The 15699-nt window shown below is 46.9% G+C and overlaps 1 protein-coding gene across 1 annotated transcript in view; it reads left to right on the plus strand.

The window, feature by feature from the left end:
• The first annotated feature begins 14025 nt into the window (after positions 1-14025).
• The window catches only part of SYNPR (synaptoporin), a 76655-nt gene continuing 74981 nt past the window's right edge, over positions 14026-15699 (plus strand). Inside the window, exons 1-2 of the mRNA XM_015875408.2 lie at positions 14026-14153; positions 14238-14303. Of these exons, the coding sequence (XP_015730894.1) occupies positions 14136-14153; positions 14238-14303 (84 nt within the window). The 5' untranslated portion in view covers positions 14026-14135. The remainder of the gene's footprint in view (positions 14154-14237; positions 14304-15699) is intronic.

Raw genomic sequence — 15699 nt, forward strand, 5'->3', positions numbered from 1 at the left:
TATTTTCTCTCCTCCTCACCTTCTGTTGTGTTCATTTAAGGAAATATCAATCTAAAAACGACTTCTGCACAAATGAATGCAGACACCTAAAGAAAAGACCAGCTGATTTGCACCTACCTCAGCTCGATGTATCCCACAAGGAAAAAAAACTACAGCTGAAAGTCAAAAATCCCACTTGTGCTCAAGATTGACCTCTGGATTCAGAGCATCACTTTTTGGAAGGACAGGGAGAGACCCCATAGCATCACTCAGCTACAGGGATGCTTGATGGAGATTAACAGAGGGCAGATTAACAGAGCTGGTCTGAAAGCAGTTCAGGCTCCAGCGTTCCCCCAAGAAATTCAATACACTTCCAATAATCTGCTGAAAGGTCACTGAATAGTGAGTAATTCTGCAGGCAGCCGATAGCAAGATGATAGCCTTGCTGGCATGCAGCCTACGTGCTCTCGCAGCTAACTCGCTAAGTGAGGCCATTTCCCCTGCAAGACAAAGCTTGGGCTAGGAACACAACCCTCTCACCGGGAGCTGGGATTTTTGCTTTAATTTCATGATACAGGATCTCTGACTCCCCCAAGGCACCCAGCTGGATCCTGGAAAGAGAAAGCACGCGGATGCATAGACCTGACCACTGAGTCTCAGTGCATCTGAAATAGCAGACAGAGAAATAACAGCATCACTGGGGAAGCCATTGGCTTGGAAGAAGAGCCCCTGTTTTGGGGTACATTTGGGCAAAGGAAGGGGAAGGTACAGGAAGGCACTGGTGCCAGAGCACCAGATACTGCACCCAGGAGTGCTGCATCCCCCAGTGAGGGGCAGTGGGGATGCTCTCCAGCTCAGCACAGTAGATAGGCTGTATGTAAGGCATTTAGGGTCAAATTCTTGGCCAGCACCAAAGACTTCTGCTCCTGAGGTCAGTTGTTGAACAAGGACCCATTTCAGACTGAGGAAACAGCTGAGTTTTGTGTTTAGGCAGGAGAAAAAATGCAACTGCTTCTTTGCTCTAACAAACTCACTGTTCTTTACATTCCCAAGGATCTCCAACAAGACCTCTGATCTACTGTGATAAATAGAGCATGAAAATCAGGTTTGGGCTTCAATTTTATCCATGACGTTAGCTCTGCCTTCCATTTTTTCTCCTGCAGGGTGAAGTTATAATGAAAAAGGCAAAAGTCGCTGTTAATAATCTGGGTATTATTTTTGCCTTCCTTTCTTTCAGACCTGAGTGAGGTGGATTTCAGAAAGAATGAGTCTGCAGCTCAGATCTCTCCCACAGGCCTTCACTGCTCTGCTGGCCAAGTCACCACAGCATCAGCATCTCCCAGCTGCAGGATCCTCCTCTTCCCACTGCCCACACAGACCTGTTGGACACACAACTCCTCACCTCCTCCTGCTGAGCATGGGCTGATCATAAGGTAAAATAACAACAACAACAAAAAAAAGAAGTCCATGGGTCACATTCTTTCCAACCAGGAAGCCCCATTTTCTCAAAGCTGGAGGCTTCCATGGGAATGCTATGCTTCTTTTAGGTGAGCACTGATGTTGGAGGCCTCAGGTCCGCATCACTCACCCAGGATGCAACTCATATCTCCCCAGCAGGGCAAGAGTTCTACAGTCTTTTATATCAATGCTAATAGCCCCTGGGTATCTGGAGTGGGAGGTCATTGCAAGAAATCTCCTAACTTTGAGTGTACTGGGAGCATTACCAAACAAACTCAAGTCGGGTTATAGTGGTAGGCAGGCTTATCCAAAGCTGTGGAAAGCCTGATGGACTTATCTTGCTGCATGTTTTCCTGTATTCACTCATCTAAAGCAGTGCACAACACAGAGGCGTCTCACTCTTGAAAGGGGCTGGCAGCAAGCGTGGGTGGAAGCGCGGCGTGGCTCTGATTGCGTTATCAATCATCCCATGGCTGTTGGTGCCAGTCAAGTGGCTGCTTGACTGAGTGGCCCACATTTGCCAGGAAGCCACATGGCCCAAGCAGCTGCTGAGCAGTCAGCTAAAGCAAATGCTGGGGGAAAGCAAAGCGTTCAGCCACTTTTCCTGAAGAACTACATTTAAATCTGATGACAGGCTGGGTTATTGCCCCCTAGTTTAATTACATGGGGGTGGTGAGATACACCAAGGGTGGATTGCTGCCGGGTTGGTCTCCATCCTGGGGGATCATCCAGGAGCATTTTACAGAGGATTCTTTTGGAACAAATTTTGGTTTCATTGAATGGCTTGGGTCAAATAGGGCCTTAAGATCATCTAGTTCCAAACCCACTGCCATGGGTAGGACTGCTACTCATTAGATCAAGCTGCTGCGTGACTGCATTGTCTACCTGCCAGATGTGGTCCTATTCATGCTCCTTTCAGCTCTGTCTTCTGTGTGAAACCTTTCTTGTTGCTGATGCTCCTCGCCTCCCAAAAAGCTTTGAGATCCAGTGATGGCAAATGGTGGATGTGGACAAGATGTTAGTGCAATTAGCCAGACTTGTTAAGTACATCCTGGCAGGTAATGAGTACACACCATGTGTCTGTACACTAACTCAGCAGCTTAGCAGTGTTGTAAAAAAGCCATTCCTGTTTTCTAAACACCTTCAGTTCTGAAGAAGGGAAGGAAGCCACGTCTGCCTTCGCACAGAGATGCTGCATGAGTGTGAGTCTGAGTGATGCACTATATCCATCTACAGACATTTAGCATCCTTCACATGTAGACAGCCCAAGTGAGGCTGTCCTGCAGCAAGCTTTGGCTCTGAAAGTACCATCCAGGTGATGAAAGCAGCCACCCTGAGGAAGCTGGGATGTCACTGGAGGCAGGTGGCAGAGCACCCACGTCCTGACCATGACCATGAGGACAGCAGGGCTAGAGCTGGGCTCCACAAAGCCCCGTGCCTGAAGGGCAATGTGAAGTGTTCCAGCTCCTGCAGCCACCATGAGCTCCCTGCTGCCTTCTCTCACGTGGCCCCTCGTGGCAATGGCAGGAATCCCTCCTCTCCTTGCCTTTCTGTAAACGTACAGCCCAAGTGTGAATCAACATCGTGATTCATCCTTCCTGCAATGTATCCTTTCACTGTGATTAAACAGCTATTCTGTAAGACATGAACTTCACTTAAGACTACATGGTTTATTTGGGTTTGGGAATACAGATGCGGTCCTGTTCAAACTGCCATGCCCGGGAGCCAATGACAGAGTATAAAAATAGCTTATGCTGTCAGCATGGCTTTTTCTTATTTGTATTCTGAGTATCATCACTTTGGCAGGCACAGGAAGCTCTTCTTGTTTGCATTTTATTTTGCCTGCAGAAAATTTACAGTTCAAATGACTTCTCTATGCTTCATCAGACTAATCAGATGACAAATTGCTTGAGCTACAGAGAAGAGACCTCAGACAACAGAAAATTGTAATGGAAGAAAAAATTAAATGCAATCTTTTGGTAGGAGAGAAGATTTTGCTTCACAGAAATCTCGGTTTTCATGTTTTTTCATCCTACCGTAGCGTGAAGATTGGTGGAATGGAAATCAGATTATTTAATCTGATGACAGGATCTGCACGCTCCACATCGTCATTTTCTTCAGCGGCACAAAACCTTAGAGACGCCTTCCCTCCCTAACCAAAAGAAATGGCGATGTACTCTTATTTATGCTGCACTTTCCACTCCCACTGGAGCCTCACAAAGCACTGAGAGAAACTTGTTTTGTGCTCATCTTCTTTATTGTTTTTGATGGCTTGCTGCTCCCCAGGAAGCGTGCTTTAACAAACACCCAAAGATCCGTCCCCTGTTCAGCAGGGAGCAGGGAGATGGGTTGGGTTTTCTCTTCCTTGTGCTGGCTGACCTTGCCTGGAGTGACACAGAGCAAAAGCAATAGAGATACATTGCCCTAGTTTTCAATAAGAGCCTTACCAGGGACTAAATGTCAGTTTTGGAGCTCTGAGCTGCCCTTGAAAATAAGTTTACTCTCAGATTTCTATGAAGAATTATTTTCTGTGCAAGGACTTTCTTGTGGTCTGGTGTTTATTTTTCAGGCAGAACTGTGGCACCATCTTCTGGATGACTCTTTAGACAATAAAAAATAACCCACCAAAGGCAAAGATGTTTCTTTATCATCCCTAACAATGAGAACAGCTTGAATATTCATTGACTGTGCACTCCTGATTACGGCAGGCATTAAATCATTTAATTATGCCATCCATTTTGGAAACGCTAAGAGCTACTCAAACTCTTGATTGCAGAATATTGTTGCAAGGGAATACAGATGTTGCTTCTGTTGGGATACTCTTGCCCAGAGTTGTGATGAGAGCTGTCCCATGGATTAGCCTCAGGGGCACAACCCTCCTTGATGTGAGGGAAGACCAAAGGAGTAGGGGTGAAGGTTGGCTTTCAGCTGGTGCAGTAGGTGCGAGCTTTCACACCTGTCATTGCTTAGGTTTCTATTCTCCCCCAGATTAAACTCTAAAGCTGAACAGGGGAAGCACACATCCTTTCTCCTCAGAATAAAAAAAGGTCTACTTTAGTTACTCGTTATCTCTGGCCTTATTTTGATGTCTTCCAATGCCCAAAACTGAAGTAAAAGGGAATTTCATTTGCTGTATAAGCGCTTTGCTCTTCAAAACCTCCAAAGAATATAGGTCCAGATGTTGCACCAGTGATTAGAAAGGAACTGATAGTATGGAAATGGCATGCAGATGTATTTGCAATCTCTCTATCTTGATGACATCCAGCCATGTTTGGATTACCTCTCCCTTTTGCTTTTCTCACACACAAAAAAAGTGCATCACAAGGTCTGCCTGCAGAGATGCAGAGCAAGAAGCTTTCATCTGTGCAAAATCAAGGGCTCATTCACAAAATGGTGCATTCCTCCCACAGAACCATCTCTTCTGTCTAAGCAACATCTGATAAATGTCCACTATGTACTAGATTTTCTGGGCAAGGCTTTCAAACAAAGCATTTTTGTTCTCCATTCCTCCAGCTCCTAGCACATGACCAGGGCTGTAAATTACTCTAGAGTACAAGAAATAAATTCCATCTCTGTTTTGCTCAGAGTTAAAGACAGACAGCTTTGAAACTTGTATGCCCATGAAGATCAGGGCAAGAATTTCCTTTAATAGGGAAGAAAAGATGAATTGTCCAACAGTGACTGTTAGACAGAGAGGATGGCTTACCCATGCCCTGAGGGGCAGGCAGAGCAATGCTCCTGGTAAGAGCTGGGGTGCTCCACTTCCAAGGAGCTGCCCAATGGGAAATAAATTGCTCTGTGCCACTGTGACCAGCACCGGAGCTCAGTATGGCAAGTGAACTGCAGTGACCGTGTTTGACTGAGTGAAGGGGCTGCACTGTGGTACCCACAGGTCTCAGGATTTAATCACAAACCTTGCAGAATTTATTGTTATAGTGGCTGAAGGAACAATTCAAATCAAAAAAAGTTGATCCCTATGTACCCTAAATCTGACTGTCAAACATCTTGGCTGTGTTTTAGCAAGTTGCATTTTAATGTGCCAGAATAGTGGCTATGTGTAATTGAAATTGAGCTGCTGGAAAATAAAGTAGGAGTGCAAGAAATGTCAGCAGACCCTGAGGTCCCCGGTGTGAAGCCAAGGTAAGAACAAGAAGCTGATATAAAGCTGAGAAAAGGTGCAGACAGTCACAGCCTCGCTGTGAGAGAGCCATCCATGGCTGCAGAAAATGACATCTGGTCTGGGATAATCTGCCTACGCATACAGTGGATTTATGCGAGGGAAACGCCACGGATCTCAGAGGACTTGTTCCAGATTTAGATCTGGGATCAGGAGGGTGACTGCAGCTCAGCTGAGGACGGCTGCTCCGCAATTCCTGTCCTGGAGCCTGGAGCACATCAGAGCCACTGCCAGGCACTGTGGGCAGCTGTGGGCATTGCTGTCTTGTGCTGCACTGAGTCGTACACAGCCAGGAGAGGACCCTCTTTTGGCTGTATGTACTGCCCCAAGGCAGAAATTTGGCCTTCTCCAACTTCTTGACACACATCCCAGTCATACAGCAGCGAACTGCCTGGGGCTGGTGCCCAAATTATAATCAATGGGATGAAAGTCATCCTTCAGAGCCTGCATTTCAAAATCAGAGGTGGAAGACAGCACCCCTTGATCCCTACTGGGTACAGCTGTGCAGCCCTGGAATGGAAATGGCAACTGCTGTGTGTTGCCAGGCACGCCAAAGCCAGGTGATGTCAATGTAAAGGAATTTTGCAGTTCCCAGACCAAGCCCGACACCTTACCCACAGCAGCAATAGGGCCAGCAAGAGGGGCAGCCTATCTGCAGAAGATCTGAGTTAAATTTGGGAGGAGAGGAAAGGGATCATCTCAGGGATCCTTCAGCTGTATTTATATAGCTTACAAATCCAGATTATTGAGTCCTGATGAGACTTGAGCATGGGTAGACCAGGTCTGGGGGCAATAAATCACTCTGTGCTGCAAGAAAAGCCATGAAGCAGCAGCACTTTGAACAGGTGACCACACAGTAAGGTTCCTCCAATGGAGAGAATCAAGATTTTTCCATTGAAGCTTAGAGTTATGTTATATTTATTTATTTGAATAGAAAGACAACTCTCATGCTACGGAACCTGTCTGGGGATGATACGGAAACTGTCACAGCTGAGGATGATTGCAGAGCCTGGGACCAGCAGCAAGTGCCCAGGAATGGCTGTACCTTTCAGAAGAACAGTGTTTGAGCCCTGAACCTCCAGCGTGCTCACATAGCCAGGGCATTTAGATGGAAGATAGGAGTAATATATATGTATATATAATATACAAATATATATATTATATATATATATATATATACACACACACACACATATATATAATATGTGTATATATGTGTAAAATGAGGATGCTCTTCAGATCTGTGGGCTCATAAAGAAGCTCTGGTATATACAGGTCATTGAAATGAACTACACTGACTTCATAAAGATCAAGCTGCTCTAGAAGTTGCTTCTGCCAAGGCAGATTTTGAGAAAAGCAGTGCAATGTCACTGCATTGCTTTTGCTGACAACAGCCTGAGGGAAAAGGAATCTTCTTTATTTTCTTCTCTATCTGCCCCTTCCTCCTCAGGCCTCCCAAATACGCTCAGACAGCCTGAGCTCATCACTTCTCCCAGATAAGTTATTTCAGAAGCTCAAGTCTCTGCTTCCCATCCCCTTGAAGGATTCTGTGAGAGCTGCCATAGCCCCCAGCTCTTTCTGCACCTGAAGAGATGCTCCTGCAAGACTTCAAGTGCTTCTGAAAACTACAGCAGAAAAGATAACTGAAAAAAAAAAAAAATCTAAGTTAAATGGAGAGAGACAATAGGAGACGAAGTATAAGGAGGAAGACAAAAAGATGCTGCAAAATTTCCTTCTTCATTTTGTTGGAGTTCATTTTTTGTTTGCTTCTTTTTCTTTTCTGAAGGTCTCAAAACTCAAGATTCCCTTATTTTTAAAGAAAAAATGGCCTTCAGCAAGAAAAGAATACAACATTCTCTTAAGAAGGACACAATAATAAATAAGACTGATACAAGAGCTGCTCAGCAGATGAAGACAAGCTTGGGGCCAACCTAGTGTCTAACTGTGCTGCTGCTTCAAGCAGAGCATTACCTGCCTCTCCCCACAGATCCTCTGGCAGCCATTCAGGGCTATAGATAGCCTTCCTCACCCAGCCCTAATTGACTTAATGATGCCTCTGGGAGGGGCTAACTCAATATAAACCGACTCTCCAGCAAAGCCCTTTGTATCTCCTAATTGCAGCTCCTTGATGTTTTTGCTCTGGGCTTAGTCTTTCTAATTGGTCTTTTGCATATATTTGTATGTAGGCTTTTTAAATCAATTTTTTGTGATTTTTATTTTTCTCAATGTTAGTCTTCTTTTCATTTTTCATGTTTTTTCCTGTGTTTGGCAGCATTCCTTCACGTTGTTTTTGAGTTATTGCTCTGTCCTGCAGGGTCCCCTGGCATTGCCTTTTCCAGCACGGGAGAGGGTTTGCAGGGGTCAGCACTGTGCTCTCCTCTTCTGTCCACCCACTACGTACTAATGAGATTTCCCTGACAAGAACATCCAAGTAGGTCACAGCCGTTTATTGTCCAACACAACTGGGCTTTCACCAGTGAAACCTGCTGACTATTTCAAGCTGGCTAGGAGTATCCTGCTTGCTGCTCTGACCTTGCTGGAGCTGCATGGTAGGTGATGCTTTGCCTCTCAACATGATCTCAACTGTAGCTGAGCAGCAAGTTTTGAGGAGCAGGAGCTCTCGCTGCTCTCCAGAAGTGGTGGGGCATCGTCCCCCATCTCCAAGCTGTGGGCATGTGCAGAGTTATGTGGATGTACCCTGGAAGGTGTTTGAGAAGTTTCCTGCCCTCTTGTCTTTTCTATGGCTGTGTTATACAGCCAGCTGTGAGATTCATTCCAGATTACAGGGCTGTGCTAGTATGTGTTGGGGGATTTTAGTGAGTTTGGTTTCCCTTTTCTACTCAGTTCTTCAGGAGATTAGAATCTGATGTGCACTGTAGAGCTTTACATCCCAGTGTAAGGAGGGGAAATAGATGCTCACCTGCTGAGGGAAGGAGAAGGGAAGTCTTTCTTGAAATGCATGCCTACCTTATCCCTTCCCAAGGATGCAGATGGTGCATGTGTCCTTTACACCAGTACCTGGAGGCAAGGTTTCTTTGTGGTATTTCTCATCCAGTCATCATTCCTGGAGCTGGCAGTGTGAATCCTTGGCACTGCCAAGGTGCCCTGCTGCTCTGATCCCTTGTCCTGGAAAGAACTCTAACATGAAACAAAGCAAGGTAGGCTCAGGGCTCCTGCTTTGTGTAGTGTGGGGCTGGGACAGCTCAGGGCATGGTTTCTAAGCAGGGCGAGTACCCCAGAGCAGCCCTTGTTTCTGGAGCCATATCTTCAAGTCAACGTTTTCCCTCTTCCTTTAAGAAAATACAGCATTTAAACCTTTTCTTTGGTAAAGGATGCAAGGGGAAAGTAGGTCATATTTGAAGGATCCCAGCCCTGACAGTGTCCCTTTCAGAGCTCCAGACCCAGGTTTTTGGAGAGAGACAGGATCTGACTGTAGCGGTGCTCCTGTGTACCAAATCACCCTGAAGATGCCCAGGATAAATTGCAGTCTCGTGCTTTTTAGGGAAGGGTTTGGTTGCCAGTGAAATAATTACAAAATGGAGCTATCCCTGCTCAGCTCCTCTGACACCGAGCTGGGTTTTACCAGGTAGCAGGGCCGTTTTTTACTTTTAAATAGTCTAAGCTAAATTAGCTGGAACCTAATTACAGAATGCTTTTGATTAAAGTCAGACAATACTCTCTGGAAGCTGGGATCCAAAATGACGAGACTTGATGTCAGTGAAGGCTTAAGAAAGAAAAGAAAAATGACTGATTAATTTTTTAAATCAGACAGAACTGCTCATTGTGCACTGTGTAAAGGTTTCAGGGCAGCAAAGCCTTTGGACTCAGCAAATTTGACTTTCAATTATGATTTTCAGTTTCATTTCATATATGCAAGCACAATCCAAAAGGAGACATCAAAGATGATTGCTCTAGAGATCAGGAGAGAAACCATAGTAAGTCTTGTGTGAGATCTAGGAATTGCATTAAGATATTTTGATCTGTAGCCATTAATGTTTTTGGATCAGTATCAGCCATGCAACTAAACATTGGTGCTCAATTGAAACCCCAAACCTCTATGAGGTGCTCTGTGATTACATGCATTCCACACTGCAAATGACCCTTGTACCTGCTTACAGACTGTTACTGGGAAATAAAACGTTGATTCAACAAAACTAACTTCAAACACGGATATTCTGTACTTCCAGCTTAACAGTGAGCAATGGTCATGTTGCTTAATTAATTGGAATCCTGAAATCTTTTAATTACATATCTGGCAACATACAGGGGATGTCTTTCTCTAAACTGAAACAATCACATGGGGATTTCTGTTTATGAACTTTTTTCAGGTTCTAAAGTCGAAATATTCCCTCATATTTTGAGTTCATTGACTTCCATGTGTTGAAGGGCACTGATGTCCCCATGTGGGGGATTTTTCAACACATCCAGGGATGGTGACTCAACCACCTCCGTGGGGAGCCCATTCGAGTGCTTAACCACACCTTCTGCAACTATGTTTTTCCTGATATGCAACCTAAACCTACCCTGGAGCAACTTGAGGCCGTTTACCCTGCACAGAACTGAACACAGTAGTCAAGGTGAGGCCTCACCAGTGCCTAGTACAGGGACAGGATTATTTCCCTAGTCCTGCTCACCACTCCATTCCTGATACAAGCCAGGATGTCATTCTGTGGAGGCAGGGGAAATTTGAATCATAGAATTGTTAAGACTGGACAAGACCACTAAGAACATCCAGTCCAAACATCAGCCCATCCCTCAGTGCCACATCTCCACGGTTCTGGAACAGCTCCAGGGACAGTGATTCCACCACCTCCCTGGACAGCCTGTATCAATTGAGAAATGAAGCTCCTTGGGATAGAAGGTTTTTTAATGATTATTAATATGCGGAAGTGGATGCTTAGAATTTGGAATCGGAGCAAGAGGGAGACCAAGAGATGCTGGAAGGTAGAGTGGAATGAGCTGGCTGAAGCAGAGTGGTCTCTGCTGCTTCTCCCACTGATCACCCATGTGTGGTTTCCAGACACTTGGCTTAATTCTTGGCTATCCTAGGGCCCGTATTTTGTTGCCTGTTATTAAATTCTAGAATGAAGATAGCAGACAAATGAAACAAAGCCATGAAATGACTGGCAATTCCCAATGGGATGGGTGTCTGCTTTCCCAGTGCCAGGAAAAGGTTAAAAGCTCCCCGGTGCAAAACACAGCCATGGGGAAAAATATCATAACCTGCTCAAAGTGTCTGGTAGCTTTAAAAAATGAAGATCCAAGAGACAGCATCAAGCTCTCCCTTCCTGCAGATAATGTGTTGTGAACAAATTTGATGGAGACCCCGAGAGGATGAAATGACCCTCCAGAGTGTGGATCTTGGGAAGAGTGACAGGTAGAGTGTGAGACTGAGGCCTGGCTGGAGCTGAGAAATCTGGTGTGCTAAGCACCATATGGTCCTCCTCGCGCCTGTGAGAGACCTCATTTCCACACCCAACTGCTCACAAAAAAATGTAGTGCTGGTGCTATCACCAGTTGCCTTCAACTCCCTTCAAACTGGGTGACCCCACCGTCTGGCCTTGGCTGCTGCAGCCTGGGCAACCCGTGGCCATGGGCTTTGTGCTCCTGCATGTACAAGGAGAAACGTATTTCCAGCCTCTTGTCTATTATACATATATATGTATTTGGCTTACATTTAACGTCCAGCAGTCTAGCAGAATAAGAGATCATTTCCTACTGTTTCCCCACTGGCTTAAATCTTACAACCATCTGCTAAAGATGTCCCAAGGAATGATGAATACCCACTGCCATCATTCAGTGACCACCAATCCTTCATGCATGGCTTTTGCCATTCCTACCCACTGTGGTGGCAGTGTGGACAGGAAAGCATCACTAAGTCCATCCCTGGAATTCAGCATCCCCTCTTACAATTCTCAGCTCCCATGGGCAGCATTTAATCCTGAGCTGTGAGGAACCTCTACAAGAAGAGGCTCCTAGTGTAGTGACCACACTCATGGTGCGATGCCCCATGCCTATAAAACACTTCTGCTCTCCCCAGAGCATTTTCCATTTGCCCTGATTTCTAATTGCACCTCTGTAGCATTTCTGGATAACGCATGCCAAGCACCAGCCATCCAGGTGTGAGAACAATGAATGTGATTTAGCACAAAACCCAGCCTTGATGCATAGCTTCTTGCTATTCCTCAGCTAATTGCAGATCTATCACATCTGCTGCTTTGAACATATGTTTCAGAGTTTTATTACACAGCACCAAAAAAAGCGTGGATCTCTAAAACATCTTTTGTAGAGCAAGGTTTGTACTGGGAGGCTTGAGAACCATCCCTAGAGGTGTTTGAGAGCCATGGAGATGTGGCACTGAGGGATGTGGTCAGTGGGCATGGTGGGAGTGGGCTGGTGGTTGGACTTGGTGGCTGCAGTGCTGTTTCCCAACCTTAGTGATTCTATGACTCTAACTGGTGAGGAGATGCTCTTCTAAGCTAACTGGGACTATGTGCAGTGAGAGCAGCTGCAAAAGCCAGAGAGACACACTCTGCTGAAGTACAAATGCTAATAGCCATCTGGAAGCTTTGGTGATGGCCAGGAGAGACACTGAGTGCAGGCTGTAAAATCAGGTTACTGCTGCTGTTCTGCAGGGATTTCCAGTTGGAGGAGGCTGAGAACTGAGCAACCTGAGCATGGTAGGGGTTGTGGAAAGACAATGGGAAAGGCAGCACAAGGGGTCTCTTGTAGGTGCTGCAAGCTCAAGCCTATGGAGAAGAGAGTAGCAGGAAGACCATCCCAACCTGCTGCATGGAGAGACTACAGAGCACCTCCTGCTTGTCTGAGGCTGACAATCTCTGAACAAAAAGCCAGTTGCTGCTAAAAACCTCGGGATTACAAGAAAACAGGAGGGTGAGTGAGTAAGGCTTCCAGTTCTCACTGGCAGCCAAAGGAGAATGAGCTTTAGTTTCTTCCAGAATATGCTTACAATGAAATTAAGTGAAAAATCCCCACTGCTCACTTAAGTCTTTATTAGATGTTTCAGTATCTTTCAGTCTTTGAGGAAACTTCCTGAAGTATCACAGGACACCCACTGAAGCCTCCCACAGCACCAAGACACCCCCAGGCAGCAGTAAAAACTGCTGAGCATTCCCAGCAGAAATAATTGCTCTGTTGTCTACAGAAAATAGCTGCCACAGTGTTTGATAATGAAAATTCTCCATTTTACTTTATTTATTTATTTACTTTTTTCCTCCCTGAGAAAGGGGAGCTACAAGCTGCAACAACACAAAGTAATAAGGGTAACATTCTGACACTAACCCTATTTTTAATAGGGGAAATGTTAACAGTAATAGTTTAAAAAGGTTGAGTCCACTCCCTGTGCCCTCACAGCCTGCAGCTGGGTTCCTTGCAGTTCTGTAGCTTTGACTCCAAATCTTCCTTGCTGAACTCCAATTAAACTCAGAGAACTCCACTCCCTGTCCCCCTACGTGCCTCTTGTTCACTCCTGGAACACATATGGATTTTTTTAAATAGAGCTCTGTCCTGAACAAAGCTGATTGATTCATTTAACCTCCACAGCTGCTTGGTTGATTAGGGGGGAGTGAGAGCCTCAGGTGTTTCTCAGGTGGTCTCTGACCTACTTGGGCACAGCTCCTATTGGGGTTGGGGTGGCAGAATGGTTGGTGCTGTTTGCATAACTGGGCTCTGAATCCAGCTGGTTGTGTGGTGTTCAGTGGGTCTGTGCCCTCAGCACTTTCCAAAGCCTTTGCTGGACTATGTCTCGGCCCCACCACGAACCTCTCACAGTGATGTTTCACAGCCACAGCGAACTGGAAGCACCGCCAGCGTGCGGGACCAACGCGAGCACGGACAGACAACGAGGATGCGCCGCTTGGGAGTTAGCATCGTTATTGAGGTTACGGCGTGAAACGAGGCCAGAACAACGGCAACGCGAGACGGGAAAACGCCGCTCTGCTGTCAAGGAAATGCCACAAAAGCACGAGGGAGGGAGGGAGAGCAGCAGGCAGCTGCCGCGGGGGGCCGGGGGTGGATGGGGCGGGAGGGGAAAGGAGGACACGGGGCTCTAATGTGCTAATGTTAGCCGCTCCTCGGTGGGCGGGGGGACGGGGAGGCAGGTTTTATTTCTTTCTTCTTTTATTTATTCCCTTTCTTTTATTTATTTTATTCATTCCCTATTTCACTTATTCCCTTTATTTCATTTCCTTCATTTTATTCATTCTCTTTATTTCACGCCTTCTTGTATTTCATCTATTCCTTTCATCACTTGGACTTCAATTCCCTATTCCCCTTTTCCCTTCCGAAACAAATAAAAAACACATTTCGAAGAACCAACCCCATCCTAAATGAGACACGGTGCTCCCATGGAGCGGGGCGGCTCCGCGGGGCGGTGCGGGGGGCTCGGGGCCCCGCCCGGCTGCTCCGCCCGGCGTGCGCGGGGGCAGCGGTGCGCATCCCCGGTTGGCGGCTGGCGGGCGGCTCCGCTCCGCTCCGCTCGGCTCCGCGGGGCTGCGGCGCTATGGAGGCGGTGGACCAGGTAGGGACGCGTAGTTCCGAGGGTCGGGAGCGATGGTTGAGCGTTGGGGATGCTTCTCTCTGATGGTTTCTTTCTGCCCCGCAGCTCGCCTCCGCGGGGACTTTCCGCGTGGTGAAGGAGCCGCTGGCCTTCCTAAGGGTGTTGGAGTGGGTGAGTGCAGGGTGGTGGTGGGTCGCTGTGAGATTGGGGGGGTTTTTGATGTCCCCCCAAAGTGAGCCCCGCAGAACAGGTGGGAGCCGGGCTGAAGATGGGGGATATGGGGACCCGTCGTCCTGCGGTGGTGGGATGGGAGAGGGGGTTGTGGGTGCCCCCCAACCTTGTGCAGGTTGGAAAAAAATAATAATAAAAAAAAATAAGAAATCTCATTATGCATTTAGCAAACTTGTCTCTGGGCCGAACGGGAAAGGAGGCAGATAATTGGTTTGCAGAGCAATGTCACTGTTTGTTGCTCTGATGCTCATTCGTAGTGAAGTCTGCAGGTCAAATGACATTCATCGCCAGTAGGTCTGCGGGAGGAGAGAGCTGCTCTGAACGGAAAGTTCAGAACATGTCATGGAGGATTAATCACATTCCCCTAACGCCGACTGGCTGAGGAATTATGTAAGCTGCATATTTTGGGGGGCGCATCTGCGTGCAGGTGCCATTACCCCACACTCTGGCACCCACTGTGCTTACCATAATGATGGGGTGTTGGGGTGCGCTGGGGGCTGCTGACCCCCAGAGCCCTTCGTGTCCAGCAGAGCTGGGTGATGCGCATGTGGTTGTTGGTTTGGGATGGTCCTGCAGTGGGGTGACCTGTGTGCAGCACTCCCAGCAGCGCTGCTGCTGCTTCCAGGAGAACTGGGGTGCTCAGAGGCTGAGCCCTGGGCTCTCCGTGCTGCTTGCTGTGAGAGCAATTGTGGAACAGAACAGGGAATGAAGCTATTTCCATGGCAAATCACTGCTGGGAATGTGGTGTCTTCGCTATGTGCAGCTGTGCTGGTGGTTGCAGGGCAGTGAGCTCCAGGGGCACAGACTTTGACCTTGCAGGAAACTGTTCCCCACAGGGCACTGGCATTTTTGGGGCAGTACATGGGAGCTCTCAGGGCTCTTTCCCTGACAGTTGTCCAGTTCTGTAACTTTTTCCAACTGCTGAAGGTAAACCTGCCTTTGTTGTGGTTGAAAGTCACTTGTAAAAACTCTTCTGTTGCTCCGTCTGCACGTTGCCTGTCTGTGTGTATACAAATAGACAGGGGTCCATAACAGAAACAGAACTCTCTGGTGCTGCTGGGGTGGATCAGCCCTTTGGAAAGGAGCAAAAGGATGATGCAAAGTGCATCAGAATTCAAGATGGTCTGAGAAACAACTTCAAATGTTTAATGTAAGTGTGAGTGAACTTAAGCACACCTTAGCATTAAGAGTCACACTTTATTGACCAGATAGGCTTTGTGGATTACCTGAATTCTAGCTCTCTCACTTCATCTTGCTGCTCACATCCTTCTCCTTTCTCCATGCCCACCAGCTCTGCACCATCTCTGGTCCCAGTAAGCGTCTGTCTCTCCCTCTG

The sequence above is a fragment of the Coturnix japonica genome, chromosome 12, assembly GCF_001577835.2.
Source record: "Coturnix japonica isolate 7356 chromosome 12, Coturnix japonica 2.1, whole genome shotgun sequence".
NCBI lineage: Eukaryota > Metazoa > Chordata > Aves > Galliformes > Phasianidae > Coturnix > Coturnix japonica.